Here is a 13,727-nt window from a genome sequence, read left to right as displayed (position 1 = left end):
CTTCCCCTGTGGCTCAGTCAGTAAAGAATCCTCCCACAATACGGAGGACCTAGGTTTGATCACTGGATTGGGAAGATCCCCTAGAGGAGAGCATGGCAACCCACTCTAGTATTCTTGCCTGGAGAACTCCATGGACAAAGGAGCCTGCTGGGCTACAGTCCACGGGGTCACAAAGAGTCGGACACGACTGAGCGACTGAGAGCACAGTGAGTTTATGTCAACCCCAATGTCCCAGTTCATCCCAGTACCCCCACCCCGTGTCCACATGGCCATTTTCTATGTCTGGGTCTCTATTTCTGCCCTGCAAATAGGTTCATCTGTACCATTTTTCTAGATTCGATATATGTGTTAATGTACTATGCTTGTTTTTCTCTTTCTGACTTACTTCACTCTGTATGACAAACACCTGGTTTATCTATATCTCTAGAAATAACCCAGTTTTGTTCTTTTTTATGGCTAATATTCCACTGCATACATGTACCACATCTTCTTTATCCATTCATCTGTCAATGGAGAACTCTGACTGTTGACACACTGTTCTTTACATAAATCTCAACCTGGTTCACTGGGGAGTTCTACCCAGGGGCCCTAGCTCTGCTCCCTGGAACCTCACATGAAGTGTGTGTGTGTGTGTGTGTGTGTGTGTTAGTCTTTCAGTCGTGTCCAGCTCTTTGCAACCCATGGACTGTCACCCAACAGGCTCCTCTGTCCATGGGATTCTCCAGGCAAGAACACTGGAGTGGGTAGTCATTCCCTTCTCCAGGGGATCTTCCCGACCCAGGGATTGAACCTGGGTCTCCTGCATGGGCAGGCAGATCTTTTACTGACTGAACCACCAGTGAGGGTCCCCTAAATTTTCTCTTCTAAATATCCCAGAGTGCTTTCCCTTCCTTCTCTGGTCCCTCCTTCTCTGAACAACCACTGGGCTTGTGTCAGGACTCACAAGTGCCTGGAGAAGGTTATGGTACATTCTCTATAATCATTTCTCATGTCAGTATTTTAGGCTCACAATCACACTGCAAGTTTCTTAATGCCCCAAGGTGAGCAGAGCCTTGGAGCACTTCTCCCAGGTGAAATCTACGGTGCCCAGGTGGGTGCCAGGTACTCACACTCGGCCTTCTCTCAGGACTAATGTTTACAGTACATCTCATTTCTTCTGCTCAGATATTTTCCCCACTGCCTTGTCTCATCTTCAGAAATCAGAGCATTTCAGGGCTGAAAAAGCACACAGACATCCCAGTCCCATTCACTCACTTTTCAGTCAAGGGTAGGGAGAAGCCATGAATGATGTCTTGCCCCAAATCTCAGTACCAGAACCAAGGACCAGCAAAAACCCGAGTCCCAGTTCTGGACCAGTGTTTCCTCTATTTTGGCTTCCTCCTGGGCCTCCTCCTGCCAGAATCTTCCTCAGCCCCGCTCCCACCCAGGCTGAACAGGCTGCCCTCCAGGGATGGGGGGCACGGCCAGGGCTCCAAAGAAAGGTTTGGTGTTGCAGTCTGATGTGTGAACTGGGGGTGTGTGGCAGAAGGCCAGCAGTGGGTTAAAGTTAACACCAGACAATGATGCAATCACAGAGTCCAAATTGAGTGCAGGTCGCTTTAAGAAAGGAGTAGCTGTAATCTGAAGCCTGCTGGACGCTGGCTTGGGAGGCAGCAGAAAAGGCTCTGGTGCTCACAGGAGGCCCTCAGTGTGCAGACCCAGGCTGGGCGTGCAGCGGCGGTGCACCCACAGGTAAAGCAGCTCCCTGTCTGGTCCGCGTGCGTATCAGGGGACGATGGGAGGCTCCCCTGGGCTGGGGTGACCAGGGTGAGGCAGGTATAACTCCAGGGAGCAGAAAAGAGGGGTGCCAGGGAGAAGAGGTGGGGAGACCACAGTTCCTGCAGCTTGGGGACCAGGGTGAATAGGTGAGGGAGGACAGAGGGAGTTGAATGTCAGAAGGTCAGAACCCAATTATCCCTAAACCAACTGCACCACTAGAAGAAGCCGGGAAAACTCTTGAATGGAATGGGTTGGAAACAGTGGAGGAAGGAGGCAGTGGAGGGGAAGAAGCTGAGAATGTGGCTAGCTGCTGGGTCAGATCTGAGCAGCAGTTTGGGGTGGGGTGCTCTGCAACCCTGGGGGAAAGAGGCTGTTGGGTGCTGTGCCTCCACTGGGGAGCCCATCGGGCAGCCTGGCCATGGCTTAGACTCAGCTCCCTGTTGCCTTTTCAACATCAACTGGCGCTGATTTCAAAGGTAACTTCTCAACACTGCCAAGCAGCTGGCTTGCGGGGAGCCCTCCGGGGGCAGGGGTTGTGTGCTGGGATGGAGGGCAGCGAGGTCCTTCTCTCCAGGGCCCACCCGTTTTCTTTGGCCAAGTCAGCTGCCAGTACAAGCTGGGAGATCAATGGGATCTCGGCCTCTCGCAAACAATGACCGCTATTGAGTCCAGCCGGGGTATGGGATTTGGGGGCTTAGCTGCCAGAGCTGGAGAGGTTGGCCGCCTGCACTCTCGGTGCTCCCTGGGGCCAGCCACATCAAGGGGCGGGTCTGGGCCAGAGAAGAACTTCAGGCTTCCCGGAAACCCCATCATTGTCTGGCCCATGCCAGTCCACCAGAAGTTCAGCCCCCAGGCTGGGGGTGGGAGGGGAAGCAGGCCAGGGAATTCTGTTCCCAAGACTGATCCTTCCGGGGTGTGGGGAGCCGAAACCCCTGGGTGCTCTGCCTCCACGCATTCAGGTTCCAAGACTTCAGAAAAAAAAGTTGCCTGGGGACTTGGTGGGGTCACCACGGTGGGGTGGATCCGGAGGGGACCCCTCGGGATCTCCCTCCCAGAGACAGGGAGGAGGGTGGTGGCCTTCCCTGCACTGCCTGTGAGGTCCACCGCCATGTGGCTTAAAGGCCATATGGTTCTGGGAGGAGGAGGAGGAGGAGGAGGAGGAGTGATGGTGTTTGTCTCACCACTGGGTTTAATCTGAAACACATGTACTGGCTCAAATGTATCCTTCCAGCCGGTAGGCAGGATCTCAAAATTGCAGTTCCTTGTGTCTCTTGATTGGGGCAATGTGGCTGAGAGGCAGACCTGAGCTTGGCCGAGCTGGGAGGAGAGTCACCTCCTCCCCGCCCCCCCGGCTTGGACACTGCCCTTTGGACTGGATGGCACCACTGTGCCTGTGCCCCTGGCCAGGTGATGGCTGCCTGGCCCAGCCCACAGAGCCGTCCCCTTGGACAAGGCACCGAGTGTGCTCAGAGGGGCCCCCCTGTGCAGAAGACCCTTACTCTCAACCCTGTCCCTGCCCTTGCAGGGGGCTTCCAAGAATCTCTCCACTTCCCTCATCCCCAGGGCTTGAGGTGGAGGGTTCAAAGAGGTACCGTTAATACTGTGTGTCCTGGCGACTGGCTCTGGCAGCTGTGGACCCGGGTGCCTTTCCCTGCCAGGGTCCCTCACCACCGCATCTTCAGTTCTCAGCCCACCCACGTGGTAACAGTGATCACATGACCCAAGGTTTGAGCTCAAACTCTGTAGGAGCTCCTATAGAGAAGATCCACCTTCAACAGCATCTGGACTTGGTTTCCTTAAACACCAGGCCAGGGTGGCATCTCTCACCTCCTCCCTCCTCCCTCGGTTCCCTACCCTGGGCCAGGGACTAGAGCTAATGGCTTTTCCTCGAGCCCTGCCGCCCCTGCGTCTCACTGAATTTCCAGTCTCTGCTAAACCAGTTTGCTGGGGCTCAGGCAGGGAAGGGCCCTGCCAGCTCTGGGTGGGGCTGGCCGGGTGGAAAGAGCAGCTGTGAGCCTAGACGCTGTTACAGGCTCTGTTTTGCCTGCAGAAAGTTCTTCCTGTTGCCTCAGTGGACAATTTCTCCTTGAGTGGCAGGGGTTGCCATGCAGAAGAGCAGCTGGCTGAGAACAGAGCGGTCAGTGGAACTCACTGGGAGATATATGCTCGGGATCAGGATTTAGAGAAAAAGCCAGGCTGGTACCCACTGGCCATCCAGCCATAAGCAGAACAAATTCAGAGGCCATCTTTTCTTTTGGTGCCTTTCACATTGTCCAGAAGATTATGTCAGTCGCTCAGTTGTGTCTGACTCTTTGTGACCCCATGGACTGTAGCTTGCCAGACTCTTCTGTCCATAGGATTCTCCAGGCAAGAATACCGGAGTGGGTAGCCATTCACTTCTCCAGGGTATCTTCCTGACTCAGGGATCAAATCTGGGTCTCTTACATTGCAGGCAGATTCTTTACCGTCTGAGCCACCAAGGCAGACTTAATTTTAAGGACTTTGCACCCAAATCGCACACTGCATTCTTTTTTTTTTTTTTGGCCACGTAGCATGTGGGATCTTAGTTCTCCAACCAGGGATCAAGCCCAGCCCCCTGCATTGCAAGTTCGGAGTCTTAACCATTAGATACCAGGGAATTCCCCACACACTGCACTCTTAATTTTCCTATTTGTTCTGAGAAGTCAGAAAAGTGTGTGTGTTTGCATGCATGTGTACTAAGTCGCTTGAGTCGTGTCCCATTCTCTGCGACCCCCTGGACTGTAGCCCGCTAGGCTCTTCTGTCCATGGGATTCTCCAGGCAAGAATCCTGGAGTGGGTTGCCATGCCCTCCTCCAGGGGACCTTCCCAAAGCAGGGATCAAACCTGCATCTCTTTAGTGTCCTTCACTGGCAAGGGGCTTCTTTACCAGTAATGCCTACTGGGAAGCCCCGAGTATGTGTTTATGGGTATACAAAAGGAAGAAAGAGTTTGAGACCCTTGGCCTGTGTGTGTGTTGTAGGGGAGGTGAGAGGTAGGGAAGACAGATTATAAATTCTTGACTCAGCAATGTGAATGGAGGGAGAACAGGGACCAGCCAGAGGTCCTGACAGCTGGGACCTTATCCCTCTCTCTAACCAGAAGGCCCTCAGAAGACCTTATTTATGAACTCCCCACTGCCTTCATCCCCTCCCACCTCCACATCCTGACCCCAAGGTTGAGCTCACAGAGGCAATGAGATGGGGGAGTCTGCACTCAGAGTTCCCTTTGCCCTTGTGGTTCAGAGGCTGGATCAGAGTCGTGTCCAAAGAGGCTACTGCTGGGGAGGTGTAGGAATGTGGGTGGCCTTACTAAGACATGGTATTATTTAACTTGAAGGAAAGAACTCTGAGGGGTGTCAGAGCGGGTTCCAAGCTGGTAGGAGGAAGAGGACTTGGTTCCCCAAGGGGAAAGAGGGGTCCCTGAGGCTCCAGGAGTAGGGAGACACAATTTGACTCAGGGATCATTGGAGAATTCACCTGTCTTTGGCCCTGCTGAGTGCTATGAAGGCATCACTGAATTTAATTCTCTTCGCAACAGGTAAGAATTGATTTCCATTTTACAAGAGAAGACACTGGGCTTTAGAGAGGTATTAAGACACAGAACTGGGGACTTCCCTGGTAGTTCAGTGACTAAGACTGCGTTCCCAATGCAGGGGGTCCAGTTTCAACCCCTGATTGGGGAACTGGATCCCACATGCCAAAACTAAGAGTTCACACGCATCTAAAGAAAAAAAAAGATTCCCATGTGCTGCAATTGAGACCTGGCACAGCCATAAACAGACAAACAAAAAAGACACAGGATTGATGGGAATTCCCTGGCAGTCCAGTGGCTAGAACTCAGCATTTTCACTGCCTGAATCTGGGTTTGATCCCTGGTCAGGGAACTAAGATCCCATGATTCCCTGATGAAACCACAGTTTCCAGGGCAGAGCAATTCAAGGAGAGAGTTTGAGAGCTTCTTGTGGGGGACCTGGGGCTGGACCAGATGCCCCCATTCTCTGTGTTCTATGATTCTACATCTGAGATTCTGCCCCCATGCTATTACTAGACATAGATCCAAATCCTATATAACGAGCTGGTCAGGTGCCTGCAGGGAACAGCCTTGGTGTGCATTTAGGCTGGATCACGCCCCCACACAGAAGCCCACTGCTGGGCCTTCACCATCCTGGAGGTTTAGGCCTGAAGGAGGGTCTCCTGGCACAGACCATGAATGAAAGCACAAGCTCGCCATAGGACTGTGGGCTGTGAGCAGGGGGAGGGCTGGGGAGGTGCTGAGAGGGAGGGGTTAGCAAGCTGAGGGTCCACTTCCAGCCAGGGGGGAGGCTGGACAGAAGGTGCCTGGCCCTGCTCCCTGCCCAGGGCGGCTGGTGGTGCAGGGTGGTGGTGAGGGAAGCAGCCTGCCTCCTCTTTTGCTCTCTTGCAGGCCCCGAGATGCAGGCCCTCGCGCTACTCCTCTGGACTGGAGCCCTCCTTGGGCTTGGCCGCTGCCAGAACGCCGGCCCGGAGGCGGTCAGTAGGAGTTGGGTGCGGTGGGGGCCTGGGGCGGGGTGGGGGGGACGACGTTAGCCATCCCAGCCCCGCCTCGCCAGGCAGCACGGGGAGACTGGACAGCACCCAGGCTGCAGACCAGGCTCTGGTCTTTCCATCCAGACAGGGCCTTGGTTTTTCCAAGAGCAAAACAGAAAGCGTCTCGCCCTGCCTTTCAGAGGACGGGGGTCGGGGAGGGTAGCCGGGGGGGGGGGGGGGAAGATCCAAGTAGGTGAAAGGCGAAAGCCCTCTAACAAGCGCTTCAGTGAAGATTTTCTCATTACCCTGCATTACTTATGGGTCTCACTGAGGAGCTGGTGGTCTTGGATGTTTGCTCCAATCCTAACTAGGGGGCAGCAGAGATGTAAGAGCGTGGAAATGCCTCTTTCCTGTCCAGAGAGAGTACAGTCGGGTTGCAAAGGCGGATGCCAAGAAGTCTAGGCTATGTGACAGTCGGGGGTAGGGAGGTGGTGGTGACTGTCACAAGGGTGGCCAGGCCAGGTGGGGCATATTGGCAGGAGCTCTGGACTTTATTGTGAGTTCCAAGTTTGAATTCTGGTTCCACCTGTCACCAGTTTTTTTATTTTAGATAAGTCACTGTAACTTGAATCTATTTTCTTATCTATAAGACGGGATGAAAAATACCCATCCTTACAGGGCCAACGTGGACAGTGACTTATTTATCTACTGAACATCCAATCTGTAGGTGCTGGGGATGGGTGGAAATATAAGACTCAGTTCTGGCCTTCAAGGAACTGTTTTAAGACATTAATCTTTGAGGATATCACTTACATCAACTAGTATGAAATGAAGTAACTCAAATGAAAAGAACCACCACAGAGCCTGGCGCATGGTATACACATGGTAAGTGGTTAATATGTGAGTGGTAGTTGACTCTCAAAAATGGCCAGAGAACTAAAGATGCCTTCATATTGGGGCCACCAGAGAAAGTCTGTGATGGAGGAGGTGATGTCTGATCCGGGCCAAGAAAGAACAAGGAGGGTTTGATAGGAGGGTCCAGGTGGAAACCTGGGAGCAGTGGGCAAGTCTGAGCAGACAGGGAGACTCTGGCCTGAGAACAGAATTTCTTGGGAAGGGGGACTTCCCTCCATTTTTTTTCTTTTTTTTTACCATGAGTCACAGGCCTGAAGCTCACAGGTCACTGGTGTTTAAAGCTGGCCAGCTAACCTCTCTTGAGGGTTGCCTCTCCCCAGTGGAGCACCCCCATAGGAGTAGGGGACACAGACTCAGTCCAACAGATGGCTATACCTCTTCAGGCAGGACAGCCTTCAGGGACTAGAAGGACAGTCCCACGCCAAGCCAGGAGACCAGTCACCCCCTGCTCATCTGCACTGGTCCTTGTACTCAAATGCAGGGCTCCCTGGCCCCCGAGAGCACGGGGGCACCAGTGGAGGAAGAGGATCCCTTCTTCAAGGTCCCTGTGAACAAGCTGGCGGCGGCCATCTCCAACTTTGGCTATGACCTGTACCGCGTGAGATCCGGCGAAAGCCCCACCGCCAACGTGCTGCTGTCTCCGCTCAGCGTGGCCACGGCGCTCTCTGCCCTGTCGCTGGGTGAGTCCCCCACTGCAGAAAGCCCGGGATCCCAGAGCCGCCCTCTGACCTCTGTACATAGCTGACTCTAGGCCCTGGACACACTTCACTTAGGGAGGGTGATGAGGCCAGAGAGGCTGGCCCAGGGTCCTGGCATGTACGAGTGGGGGCTCAGGTTGGGGAGGGGGGCGCGGAGCACTGCCGACACAGGCGTGTGGCCTTGGGACCAACGGTCTCTGCTCTCACTCGGGCCACACAGCTGAGTTCATGGGGAAAAGTAGGAAATAGGAAGCTGTGGAACAGTCTGGTAAGTGCTGTGATGGGAGAAGTATGGGGACTTTGAACCCTCACTCCCATCCTTTTATCTTTCCAGGCCTGATGCCTTTGGCCTACCTTCAGGAAAACCTATTTTTCCTCCACTGCCTTCAAATTCCTCCCCACCTAGAAAATCTCCAGGTACCAGGAGATAGATAGGCTCAGGGTTCAGTGTCCCCAAGAGCTTGGCTGACATGGGCCAGGCAAGCAGTTACAGAGCCTCACACGCCTGTTCCCCTTGGCAGGTGCGGAACAGCGGACAGAATCCATCATTCACAGGGCTCTGTACTACGACCTGATCAGTAACCCAGACATCCACGGCACCTACAAGGACCTCCTTGCCTCCGTCACCGCCCCCCAGAAGAACCTTAAGAGCGCTTCCCGGATTATCTTTGAGAAGAGTGAGTCACCAGAGCATGTCTGCCTGGGGCCAGGCCGGGCACTGGGGGGTGGGCAGGAAGGGGCCGCATGAGTACAAAGAGGATCAGAAAGAGGATATGGGCTGAAGGAGGCAGAGGGAGGGTTGGGGGAGGACAGTCACGTGAAGAGAAACAGCAATGAGTGAAATCTGTTGTTCCCCATCCAGTGCTCGGGGAAGCTGGCACGGAGTCCGGAGAGCCCCGGAAGGATGCCAGGCAGGGAGTCAGGGCCTGCCGAGGATCAGGCAGAGCCACAGACTGTCAGGGAGGATGCTGGGTGAGGTCTCAGAGTGCACTAACCTCTGCCCCATCTCTTCGCAGAGCTTCGGATAAAAGCTAGCTTCATCCCACCCCTGGAGAAGTCATATGGGACCAGGCCCAGAATCCTAACCGGCAACTCTCGAATAGACCTTCAGGAGATTAACAACTGGGTGCAGGCCCAGATGAAAGGCAAAGTCTCTAGGTCCACGAGGGAGATGCCCAGTGAGATCAGCATTTTCCTCCTGGGCGTGGCTTACTTCAAGGGTGAGGGCTTCTCCACTTGGCTTTCGGACGAGGGTGGACAGTGGGTGTCAAGAAGGGGCCAGGAAGGAGGGGACGTCAAAGGCAGAGGAGGACCCTGGAAAGGTCCTTGCCTGAAGGCTGCCTGCTTGTCACCAAACCCAAGGCAAACATTGGATAAGTACCTACAAAGTGTAAGGGGTGGTGGATAAAGACCAGCAGAGATAAGGGGGCACTCCCACTCCTGTGCCTTTTTTGGAGCGGGCATTGGTAGAGGGCCCATGCCCGGCTCTGGCTGGAGAGACCTGCATGAACTTCATAGCTTTTTTGAGCCTGTTTTCTCATCTGTCACTGGGAGATGGCAAACTGATTTCAGAGGCACTCTGTGTGTGTTGTCTCCTATCTTCTCATGGACCTAGCATCATGCCTGGGACACACAGCAGGTACTCGATAAACCAAGAGTGTGTGTGTGTGCTAAGTTGGTTCAGTTGTGTCTCTTTGCAACTCTATGGACTACAGCCCACCAGGCTCTTTTGTCCATGGAACTCCCCGGGCAAGAATACTGGAGTGGGTTGCCATGTCCTCCTCCAGGGGATTTTCCCAACCCAGGGATTGAACCCACATCTCTTACATCTCATGCATTGGCAGGCAGATTCTTTACCACTACCACCACTTGGGAAGCCCTTGATAAACCATGTTAGTTCTCTAATAATGTTTTTCTAGGCCATGGTGAGGTACCCAACTATTCCACAGGCCCAGTGTGAGGCCAGCCCTATTCATGAGACTTGGGTGGGATTTGGGCAACCTCCCCTTAAAAAGCTTCACACTGTCTATCAGGCAGTGTTGAAAGAGGACCCCTAACCCCCCAGAGAAAAGTCCTTCATGAAGCACTGAGATCCAGGAAGTGAAAGAAGCTGTCACAGACCAGTATGTTAAAGACCACGTTAAACGATCGGCTCACTGTGTGAGCACTGGCAAGTCACTTTTCTCTGGGTGTTCACGGTTTTTCATCTATGAGATGGTCAATGACATGACATCACAGTCCCTTCCAACTCTGGCCTCCCTGCAGTGTCTCCCGGACACATCACTGTAGAGTGTGTACACTCTACACCTTTCTCCTAGCTATCACAGAACTTGAATAAACCTGACAATATTTCTTTCTGAGTTTACATGTGGAAGGTAGTCAGGACCCTCAAAATATCATGGTCCAGACTGCCCATCCCAAGACAGATCTATTCCCTGATGTGTAAGGGCCTCTGATGACTCAGATTCCTGCTGTTGTTTAATTGCTAAGTGGACTCTTTTGCAATCCCATGGACTGTAGCTCCTCTGTCCATGGGATTTCCCAGGCAAGCATACTGGAGTGGGTTGCCATGTCATCCTCCAGGTGATCTTCCCAACCCAAGGGTTGCACTCAATTCTCAGTTCTTTACCACTGAGCCATCAGGGAATCCCAAGATTCCTGTAGCTGGGCAATTTTCAGCAGTATGCCTTTCTGGTCTCCTGGGGCTCAGGGCACTCCATCTGTTTCATTCCAGGGCAGTGGGTAACAAAGTTTGACTCCAGAAAGACTTCCCTGGAGGATTTCCACTTGGATGAGGAGAGGACCGTGAAAGTCCCCATGATGTCAGACCCTAAGGCCGTTTTACGGTACGGCTTGGATTCTGATCTCAACTGCAAGGTCTGTATGGGCAGTGAGTGGCGGTGTGGGTTCAGGCAGGATGGCGCAGTGGGAATAGAATGGCCTTTGAGATCTGACAGCAGTCTGAATTATTCATTGACTTATTTACGGCTGAGTTGGGTCTTCCTTGCTGTGCAGCACGGGCTTTCTGTACTTGTGGGGTGGGCTTCTCATTGTGGTGGCTTCTCTTGTTATGGAGCTGTCTGAATTTTACCTGCTATGTGCCCTTCAGTAAGTTAAGAGCTTTTCTGAGTGGGTTGCCATGCCCTCCTCCAGGGGATCTTCCCAACCCAGGGATTGAACCCAGGTCTCCTGCATTGCAGGTGGATTCTTTACCAGCTGAACCACAAGGGAAGCCCAAGAATACCGGAGTGGGTAGCCTATCCCTTCTCTTGCAGACCTTCCCGACCCAGGAATCAAATCGGGGTCTCTGGCATTGCAGGCAGATTCTTTACCAACTGAGCTATCAGGGAAGCCCCACTAGCTAAGCCCTTTGTTTCTAAAAATGAAGGGCCATAGCTATTGAAACTTATCCTCCAACTCAGGGTTTGTCGCAAGGGTTGGTAAAGTGAAACTGAGTCCTCAAGACTGGGCACTCAAATACTGGTTATTTATTATTTATTTGTCTTTCCTTCTCTTTTTTGGGGGAGAACTTGTATTTATAAAAATCCAAACTTTCAAAATCTGTCGCAAACTCCAAGTTGCTGGCATTCTAAGTCTCTCCTAGCTGACTTAAGAAAATTCTAAGTCAGTAGTTTTTTTCTTTGGGAATCTGACAAAATGCCTGAAGCACTGGAGAGAAATGCCACATATGCATCTCTGCAGGTGATTTCAGGGGCTCTTGGGACCCCCGATGCCATCTGCCCCTTAGGTGAAAGACCTCAGCTCAGAGGGCCATTGTATTGCCGCTTCTGCATTGCTGTTCCCAGTGCCCTCATTTCTAGTCCGGGGCTCTGTATATAACAGATGATCAGTAACTATTGGCCGACAAACCTTGGAAGAAAACACAGACCTGGGAATTCAATTCTGGCTCTTTAGAAAACCACAGAAGAAAATTCTTTCAGCAGATAACTTCAGTTGGTATTCAGCTAAGAAAAGACAATGGCTTATGCTTGAAGAAACATCAGTAGATAGCTTTGATTTATTTAGCTGCATCAGGTCTTAGTTGCCTCATGCAGGGTCTTTCATTGCAGTGCAAGGACTCTCTAGTTGTGGCCCATGGGCTTAGCTGCTCTGCAGCATTTGGGATCTTATTTCTCACCCCAGGGATTGTCGGTGCCCCCTGCAATGCCAGAATTCTTTAACCACTCTACCACCAGGGAAGTCCCAGCAGTAGACATCTTGCTGCCGGAATGCAACAGCTTAGAGGGACAACTGTTATACAGACGAGGGGTGGGGGAAGCGAGGCAAGGCCTGGTCCCAGGAGAGAAGGCGGCTAGGGGTGTTTGTCCATCGCTAGGCTCCTGGGCTCCAAATGTCTAACCCATGTGCTTCCTCTGTTGTTTCAGATTGCCCAGCTGCCCTTGACTGGGAGCACAAGTATCATCTTCTTCCTGCCTCAGAGAGTGACCCAGAACTTGACCTTGATAGAAGAGAGCCTCACCTCTGAGTTCATTCATGACATAGACCGAGAACTGAAGACTGTTCAGGCGGTCCTGGCCATTCCCAAGCTGAAGCTGAGTTATGAAGGCGAACTCACGAAGTCTGTGCAGGAGCTGAGTACGGCTACAACACCTCTTTGCTCTTGGGGAGGGTGGGGTTGAATCTTTGAGTCTTCCTTCCACCTTGCTACAGTGAAAGTGAAAGTCGCTCAGTTGTGCCGACTCTGCGACCCCATGGATTGGAATTCCCATGGAATTCTCCAGGTCAGAATACTGGAGTGGGTAGCCTTTCCCTTCTCCAGGAGATCTTCCCAACCCAGGGATCAAACCCAGGTCTCCTGCATTGCAGGCAGATTCTTTACCAGCTGAGCCACAAGGGAAGTCCTCCACCTTGCTAAACAGAATGCAAAGCCTCCACGGACTAATACTGGGGCCCGGGATGATTCCTTCATTCTAATAGTGCTGGAGGGGAAGGCTGAACTGCCTTCCTTATCAGACTCATTCCTAAGCCCCCAGAGCATACATCCTATAACAGGAACTCTGAACACTGCCTCTCAAGATAGGTCCCTTGACCTGGTTTCTAATCTTAACCTCATTGGCTGAGTGCTCTTAGGCAAGTCACTTAACCCTTAACCAGCCCAGAGCTCTATGTATGTCACAGACAGCCAAAAGCAGTGTTCCACCCCCACTTTGCTTGCCTTCTTGAGAATCAGGTTTGTATTCTTTCTTGTAGCGTTCACAAGGCAAGGTTTTATTTATTTTTTTTTCTTGACAAGGCAAGGTTTTAATGGAAATCTTTCTCAATTTCTGCAGAGCTGCAATCCCTGTTTGATGCACCAGACTTTAGCAAGATCACGGGCAAACCTATCAAACTCACTCAAGTGGAACATCGCATCGGATTCGAGTGGAATGAGGATGGGGCAGGTACTAACCCCAGCCCAGGGGTCCAGCCTGCCCGCCTCACCTTCCCTCTGGACTATCACCTTAACCAACCTTTCATCTTTGTACTGAGGGACACAGACACAGGGGCCCTTCTCTTCATAGGCAAAATTCTGGACCCCAGGGGCACTTAATACTCCAACTTAATGTTCAAATACCCCAGAAGAAAAAAACACTAGCGGGATGGCAGATTATATATTATATGAAGGCTGCCCCTATGTTTCAATGTATACTTTGCAATAAAAGTGCTTTATCCTTACCTTTCGTTACCCTGCTCCTCCTCCTATTTTGAGCTATGTTAAATTTAATATGAAGACAAATAGCCCTTTAGGAATTTGTTGGTCCCGTCTTTATAGGCTGGGTCTATCTATACTGCAGAAAGTCACCATATGAGATATGAACTTTAGTTATCT

General features: G+C 52.1%; 1 protein-coding gene across 2 annotated transcripts; it reads left to right on the top strand.

Moving 5' to 3' along the window:
• The first annotated feature begins 1,614 nt into the window (after positions 1-1,614).
• On the top strand, positions 1,615-13,573 carry SERPINF1 (serpin family F member 1). 2 transcript variants are annotated; one of them, XM_043478337.1, is made up of 8 exons: positions 1,615-1,731; positions 6,202-6,287; positions 7,681-7,879; positions 8,419-8,574; positions 8,914-9,117; positions 10,632-10,774; positions 12,283-12,493; positions 13,189-13,573. In XM_043478337.1, the coding sequence occupies exons 2-8, from the start codon at positions 6,210-6,212 to the stop codon at positions 13,446-13,448; spliced, it is 1,251 nt and encodes a 416-aa protein (XP_043334272.1). In that variant the 5' UTR covers positions 1,615-1,731; positions 6,202-6,209; the 3' UTR covers positions 13,449-13,573. The 2 variants fall into 2 exon arrangements, with proteins under 2 accessions (XP_043334272.1, XP_043334263.1); XM_043478328.1 differs by lacking the exon at positions 1,615-1,731 and adding an exon at positions 5,298-5,316.
• Positions 13,574-13,727: the final 154 nt, after the last annotated feature.

The sequence above is a fragment of the Cervus canadensis genome, chromosome 1 (assembly GCF_019320065.1).
Source record: "Cervus canadensis isolate Bull #8, Minnesota chromosome 1, ASM1932006v1, whole genome shotgun sequence".
Classification (NCBI taxonomy): domain Eukaryota; kingdom Metazoa; phylum Chordata; class Mammalia; order Artiodactyla; family Cervidae; genus Cervus; species Cervus canadensis.
The sequence above is the reverse complement of the archived record's forward strand: the minus strand, read 5'-3'. Positions and strand labels throughout refer to the sequence as shown.

Coding starts and splice junctions, on each gene's coding strand:
- SERPINF1 (XM_043478337.1), top strand. CDS start 6,210: ATGCAGGCCCTCGCGCTACTCCTCTGGACTGGAGCCCTCCTTGGGCTT. Junction 6,288..7,680: donor AGAACGCCGGCCCGGAGGCG/GTCAGTAGGAGT, acceptor ACTCAAATGCAG/GGCTCCCTGGCCCCCGAGAG. Junction 7,880..8,418: donor GCTCTCTGCCCTGTCGCTGG/GTGAGTCCCCCA, acceptor TCCCCTTGGCAG/GTGCGGAACAGCGGACAGAA.